This window comes from Hesperophylax consimilis, chromosome 10 (assembly GCF_061612785.1).
Source record: "Hesperophylax consimilis isolate HC1 chromosome 10, BYU_Hcon_1.0, whole genome shotgun sequence".
Lineage (NCBI taxonomy): Eukaryota > Metazoa > Arthropoda > Insecta > Trichoptera > Limnephilidae > Hesperophylax > Hesperophylax consimilis.
Genome location: NC_142845.1, coordinates 12,487,276 through 12,503,747, shown reverse-complemented (window position 1 = coordinate 12,503,747; position 16,472 = coordinate 12,487,276). Strand labels below are relative to the sequence as shown.

Below are 16,472 nucleotides of genomic sequence, written 5' to 3'. Positions count from 1 at the left end.
CTATGAATAGCCGTAAGTAGAATGGGATGATGGTTATTTAATATTTATTATGTATTTAGTACCAGTAAAAGCTCACAGGCTAAATTATAATCTCTACACCAAAAACATGCTGATTATAAAAAGCATTTTCCAAATTATTACCAAACCTAATTCGTAATAGGTACTCACATGCCCAATTCCAATTCTACTGCTGTAATTCTCTGCCAATTTCATTTCTAGTTGCAACACACCGGACTTGGTATCAGAACTTACTTTATACTATTTAGTTCAATTAATTTTATATTATTGCCTTAGATGTATGTTAACTAGTTACTAGTCTAGGGACATTTATAGGTACTAATTATCAACTATTTTTGTACTACGAACATGTTTCATTAATGTCCTGTTTGTGTCTCTGAAAAATATCCATTTTTTGTTGCATACCCAAATTATAACAAGTTTCTCGCTAACTCTTAATTTTTTTTTTAATTTTCAAGATAATGTCTATACATTTGGTATGCCGAAACGTTAATTGTATGAAATTCTCACAGAAAAAAATGCAAAGTAAGCTCCGAAAATTAATTGAACACGTTTTGTTCTGTTATTTAATATATTATAGGTATGAAAAATTCAGTGTATCTTTAGATGCAACTAAAGCATTTGTCGAGCGATTTTTGGTCTATTTAATTTTTTATTAAATATTTTCACCATTTTCGATAAATAATAATCGTTATTTAATGTAAGCGCGCTCCCTCTAACAGTCATATTTACATATCTCCGTTTCAAACCGTCTTTGAACGCTTACTACAGGGCCTTAAGGGTGAACGTAACGTATGTTATAATCTAGGAGTTCGTAGATGGCGTAAATTTAATTATTTTAATGAAAATACACTTTTTGCAAGTAATGCCTTAATATATTAAGACGAATTATTTGTTTGCGCACGTACACACGTAATATGAATATGAATAAATAGTTTTGTCGTACACACGTAATATGAAAATGAATAAATAGTTTTGTCGTACACACGTAATATGAATATGAATAAATAGTTTTCTCGTACACACGTAATATGAATATGAATAAATAGTTTTGTCATACACACGTAATATGAATATGAATAAATCGTTTTGTCATACACACGTAATAAGAATATGAATAAATAGTTTTTTCATACACGCGTAATATGAATATGAATAAATAGTTTTGTCGTACACGCGTAATATGAATATGAATAAATAGTTTTGTCGTACACGCGTAATATGAATATGAATAAATAGTTTTGTCGGTATAAAAACCCATTATTTCAAGAAAGGCATACTAATTGGCTGTACAAAACTTTGGCTGTTGTTATAATACTAATTCTCTAAAATTGTGTATTTTGAACTCCGTTTGTTGTTAATATGAATAATGAATTATGTTAATTTGTATGTTGAATTACGTTTGTAGTTATTTAATAAGTCTTTGAATATTGTTTACACATCTCACATTACTTTTTGTATATACTTACTCCTCCCATAAATACAGCTCCTGGAGCTCGCATTATGGAGTAGTAGAATAATTAGGAAATATAATATTGTATCGGTAATTCAATCCAATATTGTATTTGTATGCCTTTCATGAAAGAATTGAGTTTTTATACGGAAAAAGCTATTTATTCATATTCATATTACGCGTGTACGTGCGCAAACAAATAATTCGTCTTAATATTTTAAAGCACAACTTGCAAAAAGTCTATTTTGATAAAATAATTAAAATAACGCCATCTAAGATGCTTAGATTACAACGTACTTAAAGTTTACCTTTAACATAGCCACTATTAGAATTGCTATCTCAGGTATAGAGTTTGGATATACAAAGCATAGAAAATGAGTAATAATTGTTGAATTACTATAATATTTAGATTAAGGCGATGCCATACGTAGTGATGCAAAATCATGTATTTTTGGTTTAAAAATTTGGTCGCCTAGAAATGTTTCAGATGCTTTAATTAAATACTGCTAGTAGAATACATCTTGGCCTTTGAAACAATCGAGTATTTTTTAGATAATTTTTTTTATAAGCCCAGAAAAAAATAATGTATAAGGCCTATGAAAACTGCTTTAAAGTTCAAAATCTCCTACTTACAAACCCATTTTCGGGTATGATTTTATTTTATAATGTTGCAAATTAAGTTATCTATAAAATGATCGAAAAAAAATTAAATATTTATTCCTGAACATCCACAAAATAAAATAAAAGGCACTTTATGGCCATATTTTTTTCTTGCTTAAATCAAAACAGGCGGATGGTGTTAAGCGGGAATTTAAACCTTATCGTCATCTACGTAAGGGTTGTTATTGATAGCGGCTCAATTTAAAATATTACACGACGTAGCGCATCGCCTTGAAGCTTTTGCGAACAAAGTACATATTATAAAGACGTAAACAAATCGGCTTGTTTTGAATTTCGTGATTCAAGTACATTAACATGTACCTCAAGCCACCGATTAAGGAACGGTTTAGAAGGTAATAATCATGGTTATTAGTTGTATTTTATGTAGAGCGTGTTCTGCTACAGAATGCAGCAACTTAGGAATACGACGATTGCTTTGAAAGTTTCAATTAGTGTCAAGTCATTAATAATAATACCGCCTCAGTTTAAACAGAGAATCAGAACGCCACTTCAGAGAAGCAATTATTCCATCTGGGTGTACGGGGAAATGGTTCTTATCACTGAACAAGTAATCCCTAGAAGTGTTATTTACACCGATTTGAAATAAAAACTGATGCTGCCAAGTAAATACCTTTCGGCTCCCCCAGCAAACAAATGAAAATAATTAACAGCCCGAGAAAGAAATTCGATACTAGAATGCTTTTAATCAATTGCGTTTGAAATTTAGCGAACCATCTGTATGTTAAATATATTGTGCACTTGCCTTTATAAAAAAATATTATTTTCACTTATCCTACAAAACTATCACTTCACTTCATATTACGATACCATGTGAATACATTCTATATGTATATGCTGTGATAACATTCAATCTATATAAATACACATGTAAATGTTCGTTTGTTCAAAATCTTTAATCTCCGAAAGTTCTTTACCAATTGCTTTGAAATTTTGACACGACATTGCATTCGAGTACGCGTGTGTTTTTATGTACCTACATTATATAAATATCATCTGTGATAGGTAAAAGCAGCGCCATCTGTTGGACATAAAATTAAAACGCGCTATTTTTTCTCTATTCGCACAGAACAACATGAGTGGTGAGTAAAATATATGGCTGGATATACTATACCTATACAGTAACATAATATATATGAGTGATAACAAAAAATAACATGTTGCGTTGGTATTACACTTTATAAATTAATTTTAGATCATCTGCTGTGTAATTGACAGTCCTAAAATGGGAATCATTTCTAGATGAATCAACATTTCTTGATATTTGCATATATATATATATATTTTCAGTATAATTCTCACAGCATCTAAGGATGACGAAAGTGATTGTTTCATTTATCTATCGTTGGCTAAGAATAGAATGCTGCTACAGTAATTAACGTGTGCTACAATGACTACGTTGTAAACATTTTTAACTGGATGCTGTGCCTAGAAAGCTCCCTATTCTTCCTATATAGTCAATTTTTTTTGAAATTTATGAATAAATAAAATGAGCTTATTTCGCGCACATTGACACTCCCATGATACATTTATATTCTTTTGCTTTATCTTCAGTGATAGAAGACAATATTAGTGAGTTTCACCCAATTTTATCAATCCATCTTCGTTCAATTGATTGTTTGCTAAAGCAATAAACTAGCTTAGTCAGGGCACTAAGAAATGCACCCAGCACAGTTCTATCCAATTATTTATTCAGTGTTTCCAAAATAGAAATTTTGCTCGGAGATTTGCAGAACGGATAGCAATAGACTGCCTGCAGTTGCAACTGCAGCGGAATTTGCTTTCTAATGCATTCGTGCTGCAGTCAGCGTTGAGTGGTAAGCGGTGAAAAGAGAGGAGAGGCAAGGCCAAGGGTCCTAAGCTACGGCCTGGGAACTCTGTGAAGAGATGTAATTTATAATTGAGAGAGCGTCACGTCACCAAGACACGTGTGAACCGAAAGCTGTGAACTGTAAAGTGTGGGAGAGTTTGTAAAAGCATTCCTAAATGTTCAAGGTTAGTAAAATATGGGTTTGATATTTAATGAAAAGTTGTGTTAGTCGTTAAAGGATATTCGATCTTCTTATTTTACACGTAGGTAATAAAAATAATATTTGGACTTTCGCCAGAAATGGATTCTACGCTAAAAACGAATCAAGTTTTTTCTTCTTTTTAAGAGGAAGCTACAAGCCAAAAATGTGTATATTCTTGGTTTAAATTTTTTTTTATCAAATATGTCTCTTATCGATTGCGAAATGATGAATACTATGTCCCTATAAACCTTAAATCTCTTGAACAACGCCGTGATATCAGAGACCTATTAATGCTCTATAATGGTAGCCATACACGTTAGGGTTTGCATGATGGTTATGCATGTACATGCATAACCATCATGCATAACCGAGTCTAATAAAACACATACACGTTAGGGTTTGCATGAACAATTTCCTATAAACTCTCAGTTAAAGGTAGTCGCAGCTAAGTGACGGTGTTTTGTAGGACATTTTCCTAATCTGCTGTGCACTGTATCGCCAGCAATGGACGACGACGATGTGATAGCTGTACACAAAGAAAAGGACAAGAAAAAGAGATCGCACTGAGTGGTGTAAACACTGGCTTTTGAAAAGAAAACAGTTCTCTCATATAAATTTGATGAATGAACTGAGATTTACATCCACTACCACAGAATATTGGACACTGAGAACTGAGAATGACTGAGAACTGTGCATGCAAGCATGAGCGGCCGCCACACACGCTCGGTTATGCATGCGCGCCATAGACATATGAATATTAGTAGACCTGCCCTAAGTGATTAAAAGCGTATTATCCCCACTCCCCATACCGGTTCCACTGGAGCCGGCTGTGCTCGCGTATGGCCTCAAGTGAAATTTGAAAACGTGACGTCATCATTCTTGTGCGAACTATGGTCGAGGCATCATCGGTTCATTTTACGAAATAACACGGCAAAATGTTGACTTGTACTATGAAAACTTGTAAAAATAGATGTGAAAAAGAGAATAAACCCAATTGTCGTATTACATTCCATATATAAGCATTATTTTACTTTATTTTAAGCATATTCACATCGTATAATATGAATCAGTTGTTACTATCACATCGAGAAACGTCTGGACGCGAAACACAAAGCTGGTTGGTTGCTGGGAAGTAAATTATGAACATTTATAAAAGTGTCTTAACTAAATACTTAAACGAAATATTCGACTGTGAAAATAGAACCGAATTTTTTTGCCGAATTTGGACTTCGCAAATTTGTTCATAACGTGGCGAGTAATTTGCGCTCCCATGTAAAAATGTCTATTCATTCAAAAGCAGATTTTACTTTTAAGAAGTAAATGGTGATATTATAATGCGAGATGCCTATTTACTGTCAGATTGATTTATTGACGAATCACAGTCAGCTTCACTCCCTTCGTTCTTCAACAGTTGATTTTACCCCTCGCCATTATCTTCTCGTCTATTAATTCCTATGTCTGTGATGCGCGCAAACATAACCGAGCGGCAAAAAATATCTTTTTTGGTATTTCTTAGGTTGCATGTATATGCATCGATAACTGTACAGTTTTTTACATACACACTAGGGTTTGCATGATGGTTATGCATGTACATACATAACCATCATGCAAACCCTAACGTGTATGGCTACCATAAGATACTTGATAACTTTATTGACAGCCCATACTTACTACAAAATATTCATTTCAAATGTCCAAAAAGAGTTACTCGATCTCTGGATACGTTTTATATTCATAAAAGCAATACAAATTACATTGAAAATGTATTTATAAGAAGAAGCTGTAGCACATTTAATAGGTTATGCCCAAACATCGATGTGTTTAAGTTTAACACGAACCTAGCTAAATTCACAGCATCCGTAAAAAAGTGACACTGCATCTTATTTAACCAAAAAACTTAATATTTCATTGATTTTTCTAAAAATATTTCAATTGATTAATAAATTTTTGATAATTGATGTACTTTATCAGAATTGTTTCTATTAGGTATGTTGTTATGTATTTTTCTGTTATGGTTTGTTTTGTCGTTATTTTATTGGTCAATGACATAACTACTCTGATCACTGTCAAATATGCATGTATAAAGACTGTTTATAACGCTAATAAATAAAATAAAATAATACCTTATATTGTAATAGGCATTAAAATTTCTTGACAAAACGGAGTCTACAAACTTCGATTTCAAGCATAAAATTGGTTTTTATTTATTTTGTAAATAATTTTATAAGAAAGCAAAATAGTTAATCAAGTGAAACTGTCGGAGATAATCTTAGCTATAATACTGTATTTTTAAAAAGTTGTTTCCTTTATGCGTTCATACATTTCTATTGAAAAAAAATTATTTTAATAGTTGTTTACACTGATATATTTTATTGAGTAATTCATTTTTTTATTTGTATTCTAGTCAAGCGAAACGATAGGAAAACCTTCAATTTATCTAAAGCATATTTTGGTATTCATAATGTTCACCAATTCGTTATAAAGATTAATCAGAATTGTGATTTGGCATTAAGCTTCGCCTTAACATTTACTCCAGACATGAGGAATATAATTTCCCCGTAACATCTATTGAGGGTGCTGTGCGGAGTGATACCATATTACCAGTGTTCCAAACGCCCGAAGCTGGTAGAAGTTGGGAATTTCTAATTGGGAAATTTTGTAATAATGAAGAAAGTATGAAAATGGATAAAGATGGGTACGAGAAAGGTTAGTAAACATGACCCTGGTCAGCACAGCTAAAGCTATTTCAAGAAACATCAATTCTTAATGACAGACTGAAACAAAGATGAGTATCTTTCGCTATGCACTCGAAGAAAAATTACTATTGTTAATTTATTAAGAATCTCTTCAAATTGTTGGTATTCCGGTGAAAAATGGAATTGCAGCTAACTATTCGTAACTTACTAAAAGTGTATCAGGAAACCAGTTTATCCATTCGTAAGGCCTAGAATCCCGATTACCAATAATTTTAAGGGATTCTTAATAGAATTAGCGAGTAATTTTTCTTCGTGCATTAAAATGAATTAAAAATTTATAAATTCGCATTCAAACTCATTGAATCACACCTTAGTATGATTCTGTAAGTCTCAAAGACTGATGGAATAGTCATGTGGAATGATACCAGGGTATCGATTCTCCAATACAGGCCGCTCGCAATCGCCGTCAAAAGTACATACATCAGTCGATATTCTTATTTTTGAGTTTCGACGAAGTTACACACCTACATACGCAAAAGTCATTCCACTCGAGCAACGAGTGGTCGAATGACTTTTGTAGTATGCGTATGTAAGTATATACCTTCGACCAGACTCAAGAATAAGAATGCCGACCAATGTATGTACTTTTGACGGCGATTGCGAGCGGCTTTGATTGTAGAATCGATACCCTGATGGCAGAATAACGAAAATCATGTATTACGTGTTTAATTAATAAGTATTTTCCAGTGGAAAAAGGATTCTACAGAAATTAAATGAACAATGGTTCCGTTAGGTCAGGTTATTAAATGGGTTTGTGTGTCAATTTAGTTTTTTTTTGTTTGTTTAAAAGTATAAAAAAGTTATTACGCCATATAGATCGTTGAAAATGAATTTAAATAAAATTCATAGATATTCAATTTTATTGCTTCACATTTGACATTTCTACTATTAATCTAACAATCCAAATTATTATCAGATTATTACCAAATTATATTTCTTCAATCTACATATTAACACCTAATGATGTATAATACATGGTATGCGGATACTTGTCGTAGAAGCGTAAAACTTGTAAATCTAAATCAGATTCTAATACGATTTTATGATGTATTTTTTTTTTTATTTGAGCTTTCGTTTTCGAGTAAGTCAAATCCATAGTTGAAATCTAGGTCAATTAAAAAAAAAATAACGGTTGCTGCTGGGTTTTTATCAGCAGTTTATTGTCTTTCAAAATGTCTCAAAGTTTCCAAAATTTTATTTATCTCTGAGAAAAAAATAATTTTTGGGTTCTCTTTGTGATTTAGATTCACCATTTTAACTCTTACACTACTAGTTTCCAGACACCGTGTATTTCCAATAAAAATTTCAGACTAAAAACTTGCAACATAACAGTTCGTAAATTTTGTATTGTGGATAAAAATTCGTATTGCGGTTCCGATTACGATTAGTCAACCAATTAAGATTACTACCAATGATTTAAATAATTTTACTTACATTCTTAGAGTAACAAAAGGGTACAACAGACTAATGATTAAGTTTGAGCCCTTGTGGTCCAAGCGTCAAAAGATAATACACAATATTTACCGATTTTAATAGAAACATATTACTAGTCCAAGAAATACCTCATCATTACAGTTATATAATGCTTTGACTCCACTGAATAGAGATTTCATAGAAGCGTGATGTGCACCGAATTGAAAGAAAATGCTTGTCGTTAATTTAAATGCGATCCTCAATTACAATTAATAATAATCTGTTCAAAAAGAAACTTGCTATTTATATAATTTGAACAAATTTCATCACAAGTAGGAAAAATTGAGCTTACATCGGGCACACGGAAATGCCAATAAAACAATTCTATAATTTTTACCTCTTCATTGTTGGCTTCAATAAAGTTTTCATTGCATAGATAATTTGCGATTGCGATTTACAATAACCGCTAAAATGTTACTAACCTGCGATTAAAGTTGTTGCATCACTGCTTAAAAACACATTTAGAGGTTAACGACTTGTACGTTTAAATAATGAGCGTTTTTCTCATAATTGATCAAAATTTATCAAATACAAAATTTAATTCAAATTCGAAAAAATATTTATTGTACAAGTAAACAAAAAGTGTAAATGGTTTAGCTTATTATAGCTACATCCTATTTCTTTTAGCTAAGTCAATTCACAAGAAGAGGGGCACATATTAAAATATTATAGTGTTTATTATATACAAATAGAAACATATGTATTTGATTCATGCAAAGTATTCGTTTAAGGTTTAAGATATAGTGATATTTGGTATGATTTGAGATTTTCAAAAATTATTATTGTGATTTGTTTTTGGGGTATTATGCCGTGTTGCGCTATCTCCGACTTTAGCCAACGTTTCGGACAGCATTGCAGTGTCCATCATCAGGGCAGATCCACATCTTTACATCCACAGATTACACATCTGCCCTGATGATGGACACTGCAATGCTGTCCGAAACGTTGGCTAAAGATTGTTGATATTTATATCAAAGTTGATAAATTTTCAAAAGGAATGATTTAAGTGATGATTTAAATAGGAGTATACTATCGTGTTTTTGTTTAAATATGAGTATACTATCGGGTGTTTGTTTAATGTCACGTGGAAGGTTGTTATACAATTTTATAAATATGGTGTGGTTCTTCTTGAAGTAATGTTTTGTTTGCTTCCTGTATAAGTTTTATTGCGAACTTGTCTGGAGATGACTGTACTAATAGGTAAAACTCCAATATATATATGGTGTTAAAGGACATACTTGACTTACTGTAACCAGTGATTCCTTACATTATTTGGAATAAAAAGTGTAATTGAAATTTTGGACTCCGTTGAAATTTTTTGACTATTTTCAATTAAAAACATAGCTAGTAAGTTTCAGTAACATATTTTACTCTAAATAATGTCAGGGATCACTGGTTTAATTAAATCAAGTACTCCACACGATCGTCAGAAGTTTCAGTTGCATAAAAAGGGGTCTAGATGAATCCACATATCAGTATTTAATCATTGAATAAACTTATATCTACTAACAAAGTCGCTATCTTCGTCTGTCTGTTTGTGCGCTTAGTTCTAAACTACGAAATGGATTTTGATAGGTTTTTACGATTGTTCAGAGAATTTCTTCCGGAAGGTTTATATACATATATAATAGATGCATATTATATTTATGGAAAGTAGAGATACCGATTTTTTGTAATCAAGTCGTAAAAAATGCTAACGCTGGCTAAATCTTATGAGAAAAGCCAAAAATATGTACTACGGAATTGTATAGCTTATGGCGATGCACTACGTCGTGTAATATTTTAAATCGAGCCGGTATCATTAACAGCCCTTACGTAGATGGCGATAAGGTTTAAATTCCCGCTTCACACCATCCACCTGTTTTGATTTATGCAAGAAAAAAACATGGCCAAAAAGTGCCTTTTATTTTATTTTGTGGATGTTCAGGCACAAATATTTAAATGTTTTCCTATCATTTTATAAATAACTTAATTTTCCACAGTATTCAATAAAATCATAACCGAAAATGGGTTCGTAAGTAGGAGATTATGAACTTTAAAGCAGTTTTCATAGGCCTATACATTATTTTTTTCTGGGCTTATAAAAAGACTTATCTAAAAAGTACTCGATTATTTCAATGGCCAGGATGTATTCTACTAGGAGTATTTAATTAAAGCATCTGAAACATTTCTAGGCGACCAAATTTTCAAATGAAAAACAAATGATTTTAAATTACTACGTAGTACATTGCCTTAAACGCATGGTAAACGTCAGCCAGTCCATAATATGCAGAGATTACTGAATCGTTATTGAAAAAAGAAGATACTGTTTTTGTACTTGTTCTTTCCAGTTTATATTTGCATCTGGAGTTGTATTCCCAGTAGTGAACATGTTTGAGAAGGTTGGATATTATTAAAGTTTACATTTATGTTTGTCGGTGTAGTATAAAACTGTGTACAGAATAAAATTACAAAATTTTTGTTTTGTTTGTGTTAAGTAATAGATTTCGTGATAACAGCCAGTTTCCTATTGATTGACAAGTCTCGTTAACATGTCTATTAAAGTCGTCAACATGTTGATGACAATATAGAGTTCAAAAAACGCAGTATTACGAAAAGAATAATCACATTGATTAAAAAATACAGTTTATTGATTATCGTTGGTAGTGTTTACGAATAATAGTCATTTAAGAATTTTACACGCCGTAATACAATAAGTAGTAAATAGTTATACAGTAATAGTTTCGCAAAGAGGTAATCAAATGGCCATAAATGGGTTTAGTTCGAAACGATTCTGTATCCAATTATTGAGTAAACTACTTTTATATCAAGCCGGTAATGATATTTTGTTTTATTGAATGGTGTTTATACATGCTTTGTGTGTTATTAGTTTTAAACACTGTTTGAATTAAAGCTAGGAATTATTATTATAGTCGGCAGGTAGGTTATGACAAAAGTTTTTAAATAAGCTTATTAAAGATTGGGTTATACGACTGTATAGTTTTGTACCAAATTAAACAAAACTGCTTAATTTGCATTATATAAATTATGTTAGTAAAAAATTGGGTGCACAAAAAATGCACTACGATTTACGTTCAAGACCGTTTATGATCCTGCTGCCAAGAGTTCCGTTCTAACTTCTCTTTCTGATGAAAATAATTATTATGGCGAGCGTTTATGAGAAAGAGTAGTGATCACAGCGGAGCTATCAGCGGCATGCTTTCATGAAATGTAATTCGCGAGTACCTTGACATTATGTTGAATTATTTGGTTTACATGAACACATTAAGTAAAATAATTAAGTACTTACTTTCCAAAGAGCGGATGCCAGAGAGGTGTCTGAGGGTCGTGCGGTAGTTCCTCCGGGGGGTGTGTCGAGCTTCCGACCTCCGGGGGCTCCAGCAGATTCTGCAGGGACTTGACGGTGATGCGGGGGCGTTGCTCGCCCTGGTGAGGGGCCGCGGGGGGCGCGTGCGCCTGTCCCCGGCTCTCACGGGGCGCCTTGGAGCTGCTCATGTAGTTGTTGTTCTGGTAGTAGGCGGAGGGCGAGGGCGGTGGCTGGTGGTGGCGGCTGCGCGCCCCCGGGCTGTACTGGCTGGGGTGGGGGGCGCGCGCCGGGTAGCCCGCCCAGGGGAAGGGTGGCAGCACCCCCGGAAGCCCACTGGGAGGGAGAGCAGCCCCCGCGGCCGCCCCTGCAGCTCCTCGCCAGCCACGTGCGATGGGGCTGGTCCTCGCGGAGTGCCCTCTCGCCTGTTGCTGGTGATGATGCTGAAGCTTAGCCGCTTGTGCGAAGAGGTTCTGGGTTTCTGCAGATTTTAATCTTTGGAAGTTTGATCCATTGGGTTGCGAGACCACTTCCTGCCACATAGCCAACTCCAGCTGGTTACTGTAATCGATTGGAGGCATTCCGGGGAATTGTGAAGTATTCATGAATCTCTGCTGCTGCGAGAACATTTGGCTCAGATCTGGATACGCTGCTTGTGTAGGATACCCTGGAGGAACAGCGGTAGAATTAAGCGCTTTTAAAATATCGCTATTTTGCGAACAGGCCATGGCTGCTTCAAACTGACTGAGGTAAGGAAGCCAGATCATCTGATTGAAAGCAGCCGACGTGGCAGCTTCTATATCTCCAGCCATGGCCTCTGCGGCTGGTCCAGCTCCCATCCCAGCCATCGACCTTAAAGGGCTCTCCGCTATTGGTGGAAGAATCGGCTGTACTAACGCACTTGGTAATAGTGGCGTTGTGGGAGTCGTTGGTGCCATTGGCAGAGATAATATTGATGTCGATTTCGGAGTGGTAGGTGTTGATGGTGTTGTTGGTGCTGTAGAGTGTACTTTCGAGATCTCGGGTAGTCCTAAGGGAGTAGTTGGTTTGGTTTGTTTATGTTCTTTATGTTCCCTATGCTCTCTGTGTTCCCTTTGTTCTTTGTGTTCTCTTTGCTCTCCTTTATCCCTATGCTCTCTGTATTCTTTATGATCTTTGTGTTCCTTATCTCTCAGTTCTTTAAGTTCCCTCTGCTTCTCTTTCTCTAAAGCATGTCTATGCTTCAGAAGAATGCCTTCCAGTTGCGAAAGTGAAACTACCAAAATATCTGGGTCTTGTAATACAGCTGGATAAGCAAAAGCTTCTGGTAACCGTAGTTCAGGCCTTTGTATTAATAACGCTGGAATTTCTCGTGCTGGGGATGCAAGGATGGCACTAAATCTATCCTTCGGTACTAGCAACGGGTCTGGAATATCAAATTCGGTACTACATCTCAGAAGTTGTAATTGTTCTACAGAACTCAGATCCATCAAACTTCGTTGTGTTCTCGAGTCGGTTTTCTTCGCTTTATTTTCTAATACAATTTCATTTGTTTTAGAGAAAAGTTTGTTTAGTTTCTGCAGAGGAGCTTCGTCTGGAATTTCTTTTCTAGATCGTTTTTCTTCAGGTTCTCCAAAGGTTTTGGTCTTTTTTACTTCTTCAGAGCAACTACTGACCGTTGGGCTAGCAGATTTTCTACTTTTCCCCAAATTCAGTGGTTCATTTTGATGCTTAGTGATTGTCAACTCAGACGAAAAACACATTTTGGGAGAAGGTGATGCAAGCAAAGTTTCTAAGAACATAGATTTGGAATTTGATCTGCTGTGCGGTGTAGGGAAGAGTTCTGGAGACGGTGGAACGGCAGGAATACCGCTGGGCTGTGGAGACTGTACCGTGTCAGAACCTCGAGATACAGGCCTTGAAGTGTACACTCTCTGAGGTGAAGGACAAGGGCTCGCTGGCCTTTTCCGACAGCTCAGATCTTTTGGCATTTCATCACTCTTATTTGATAAGTCATCATTCACATCATCAACATTATCTATCGATCCTTTAGCAATGGTGTTTATACTAAGATCTGTTGGCATCATATCATCACTAGAATCATGGTTATCATCTTTCTCTATTGAAATTTCACATTTGTTTGAAATTTGCTCATCGTCTTCTCTTTCTTTAACTAAAGATGTAGCGTGGATAGAATCAGATTCTGACGCTTGCTCGCCCGAAGAGTAATCCTCGGATTCCACATTTTCATTGTTTTCATTTTCCATTTCAGATTGTATTTCATCTTGAATGGCTGGATTATTGGAGAGTTGTTGCTCATCAATGACTTCATCGATTTCTTCGTCAGCTTCAATCTTTCTTTCGTGAATATTTTCTTGTTCGTGTTCATCAATAGGAGTGTTCATGTCTTCATTAAGTTGAGAGATTTCAGAATGTGGTTCATGTGGTTTGTCGAATGCTTCTTCAGAATAGGCTAAGTTTCCTTCAACGTTTCCCATGAGATGAGCTTCCGCCAGATCTTCCGTCATCTGCTGTAAGTGTAAGAGTCCCTGTGCTGCAGACATACTGTTTGTCCCTGGCGAATCTAAAGACTGTTCGAGCCGATGTATTATATCTGAAACTGGAGCATCATCCATCAGCATTTCTTCGTCATCTTCATCGTAATCACCTTCGATATGATTATCACCATTGCTAGATACGATGTGTGTAATTTTGTCAAAATCATTTCCAATTATATTGTGATCCTCACATCCCTTTTCTACTAAAGAATCAAGCAATTCGTTGGCATTTATCGTTTCATGATCATGATTATCTAAATCGACAGGCATGTAATGACTTTCTGTGATACTTTCAAATAGATCTTTGGCAGCGATTCCACTTTGAAACACACCTTCGTCATCTATTATCTTATTTTCTGATGGTTTTTGGGAAAAGAAACCTTCATCATTTTCAACGTTTTGAACAGTGTCTGGAATATTATCAAACGCAACAATATCTCTATCACTTTCGTCTTCAGAAAGAAATGGAAATTTAGTGAACTGTCGATGAAGGGAAGAGTCGGGAGAAGGTTCCTCCAACTCTGGGCTGGCGGTTTGCTGTTGATTGAACTCCAGTTCTGCAACTGCCAGTAATTTGTCTAAGGGAGTTGGGTTAAAATCTCTTTCAGGTAAGGAGGTTTCTCGTGGAGACACCGATCGTTCTTGCCGCTGTCGTTCTAAACGTTGCGGTATATGGATAGTGTGCGAAGGGATGCTTATTTCTATATCGGGGAGATTCCACGCACTGCGAGAATTATTTTCCTTAGAGCTATCGGGGTCAACTTCAGATCTTCTATCCGGCGAGTTATCTTCCTCTTGACCGCTTCCCGTAGTGAGGCGAGACCCTTCTTCCGAGTCCGTCAGCCGCGGTCGGGTCGGGTCAGGCTCGGGGGAGTGGGAGTGGGAGGGGGTGGCCCGCGCGGCCGGAGAAGGGGGCGGCAGATCGATAGCCAGGGGGCGGGCGGGCAGGGTAGCAAGGGCGGTGCGGCGGCGAGCTCTGGAGCGGCGCGCGGGCCGAGCTCGTCGGGCGGGTGCGGGCGGTGGAGCGGGTGGTAGTTTAATCGCGTCGAAGGTCTCAGTTCTTGGGAGCACGCGCCACCCCAGGGGGGTCCTGGTCAGGCGCAGGCGGTTGCGCGGGTCATAGTCTTCGCAGTGCACCTGGACAACGGCCGTGTCCTGTTGGCGCACCCACAGGAATAGCGGGCGCAGGCGAGGGGGCGGCAGGCCAGCGCCCCCAGCGCTCTGACTGCGAGTCGGGTCCGGGGCCCCCTTACCGCGGGGGCCGGGGGGAGCGCTGCCCGCCCTGGCGCCCGCCATGCGTCCCCTCAGCCCCACATGCCCGGCGCCCGCCCCCCCCCTCGGGGCCCGTATTCTTGTCTTCAGCGGGAGCCCCCCGCCCGCGCGACCATCCCACGCCCTGCACCGCACTCAGGGCGCTGCAGCACGGTGCACGCTGCACGCGCGGGCACTGCACGGCACTGCACAGCACGGCACTGCACTGCACTGAAGGAACCAATCACTGGCACTGTCACTTTAACTTTCACTGTAATCCTAGGAGAGTTTGTATGCACACACGGCACTCGGTACAAGGCACAAGGCTAAAGACACACGACACACGGAACAGTGCCGCTGTCACTGGCACTTGACACTGACACTAGGTTGTCTGACTGACGGCGGCTGTCAGGCTGACGGCGGGAGAGCGGCACACGATCGCTGTACCCGCTGGCGGAGGGGCGACTGAAGGTGCGCGCGCGCGGGGCGGGGGGAGGGAAGGGCGGGGCCAGCGGGCGGCGGGCAATGGGTCCGCCCTCCCCCTCCCGCCCAACACGCTGAGCGCGAGGGAAACTAAGCCTTGCCGACCGACAGTAAGCTTAGAGCGAGGCCAGGCAAACTTCTCTCTAATTAGGAGGACTTTTCCTCTCTCCTTATATTTTTTAAATGAAAAAATAGTAATGCTGAAACTTTATAATCAGTGAAATTTTCGTAAGAATGTGATTTATTTGGTAGAAATTAAAACAAAATTATACGTTTGGTATTAACAGAAGGTAAAAACTTAAACCCTATTACATTTTATTTATATAATTATTTACTCCTTGGAGGCTTTTAGACGTATGCATTATTGTAGGTAGCTGTTCAGGAGTACAATAATAAGTTTATAGTATATAACACATGTACTATTATACAAGTATGAACGATATAAGTAGGTACAATACAAGTCATCATTGAAAGTTCTGTTGTACAAAGGAGTTCAATAATAATTGT

At 37.0% G+C, this 16,472-nt stretch overlaps 1 protein-coding gene across 1 annotated transcript in view; it reads right to left on the bottom strand.

The window, feature by feature from the left end:
- Positions 1-15,891, bottom strand: part of LOC149420301 (uncharacterized) — a 153,712-nt gene extending 137,821 nt beyond the window's left edge. Inside the window, exon 1 of the mRNA XM_089636337.1 lies at positions 11,680-15,891. Coding sequence (XP_089492463.1) covers positions 11,680-15,527 — 3,848 coding nt within the window. The 5' untranslated portion in view covers positions 15,528-15,891. The remainder of the gene's footprint in view (positions 1-11,679) is intronic.
- Positions 15,892-16,472: the final 581 nt, after the last annotated feature.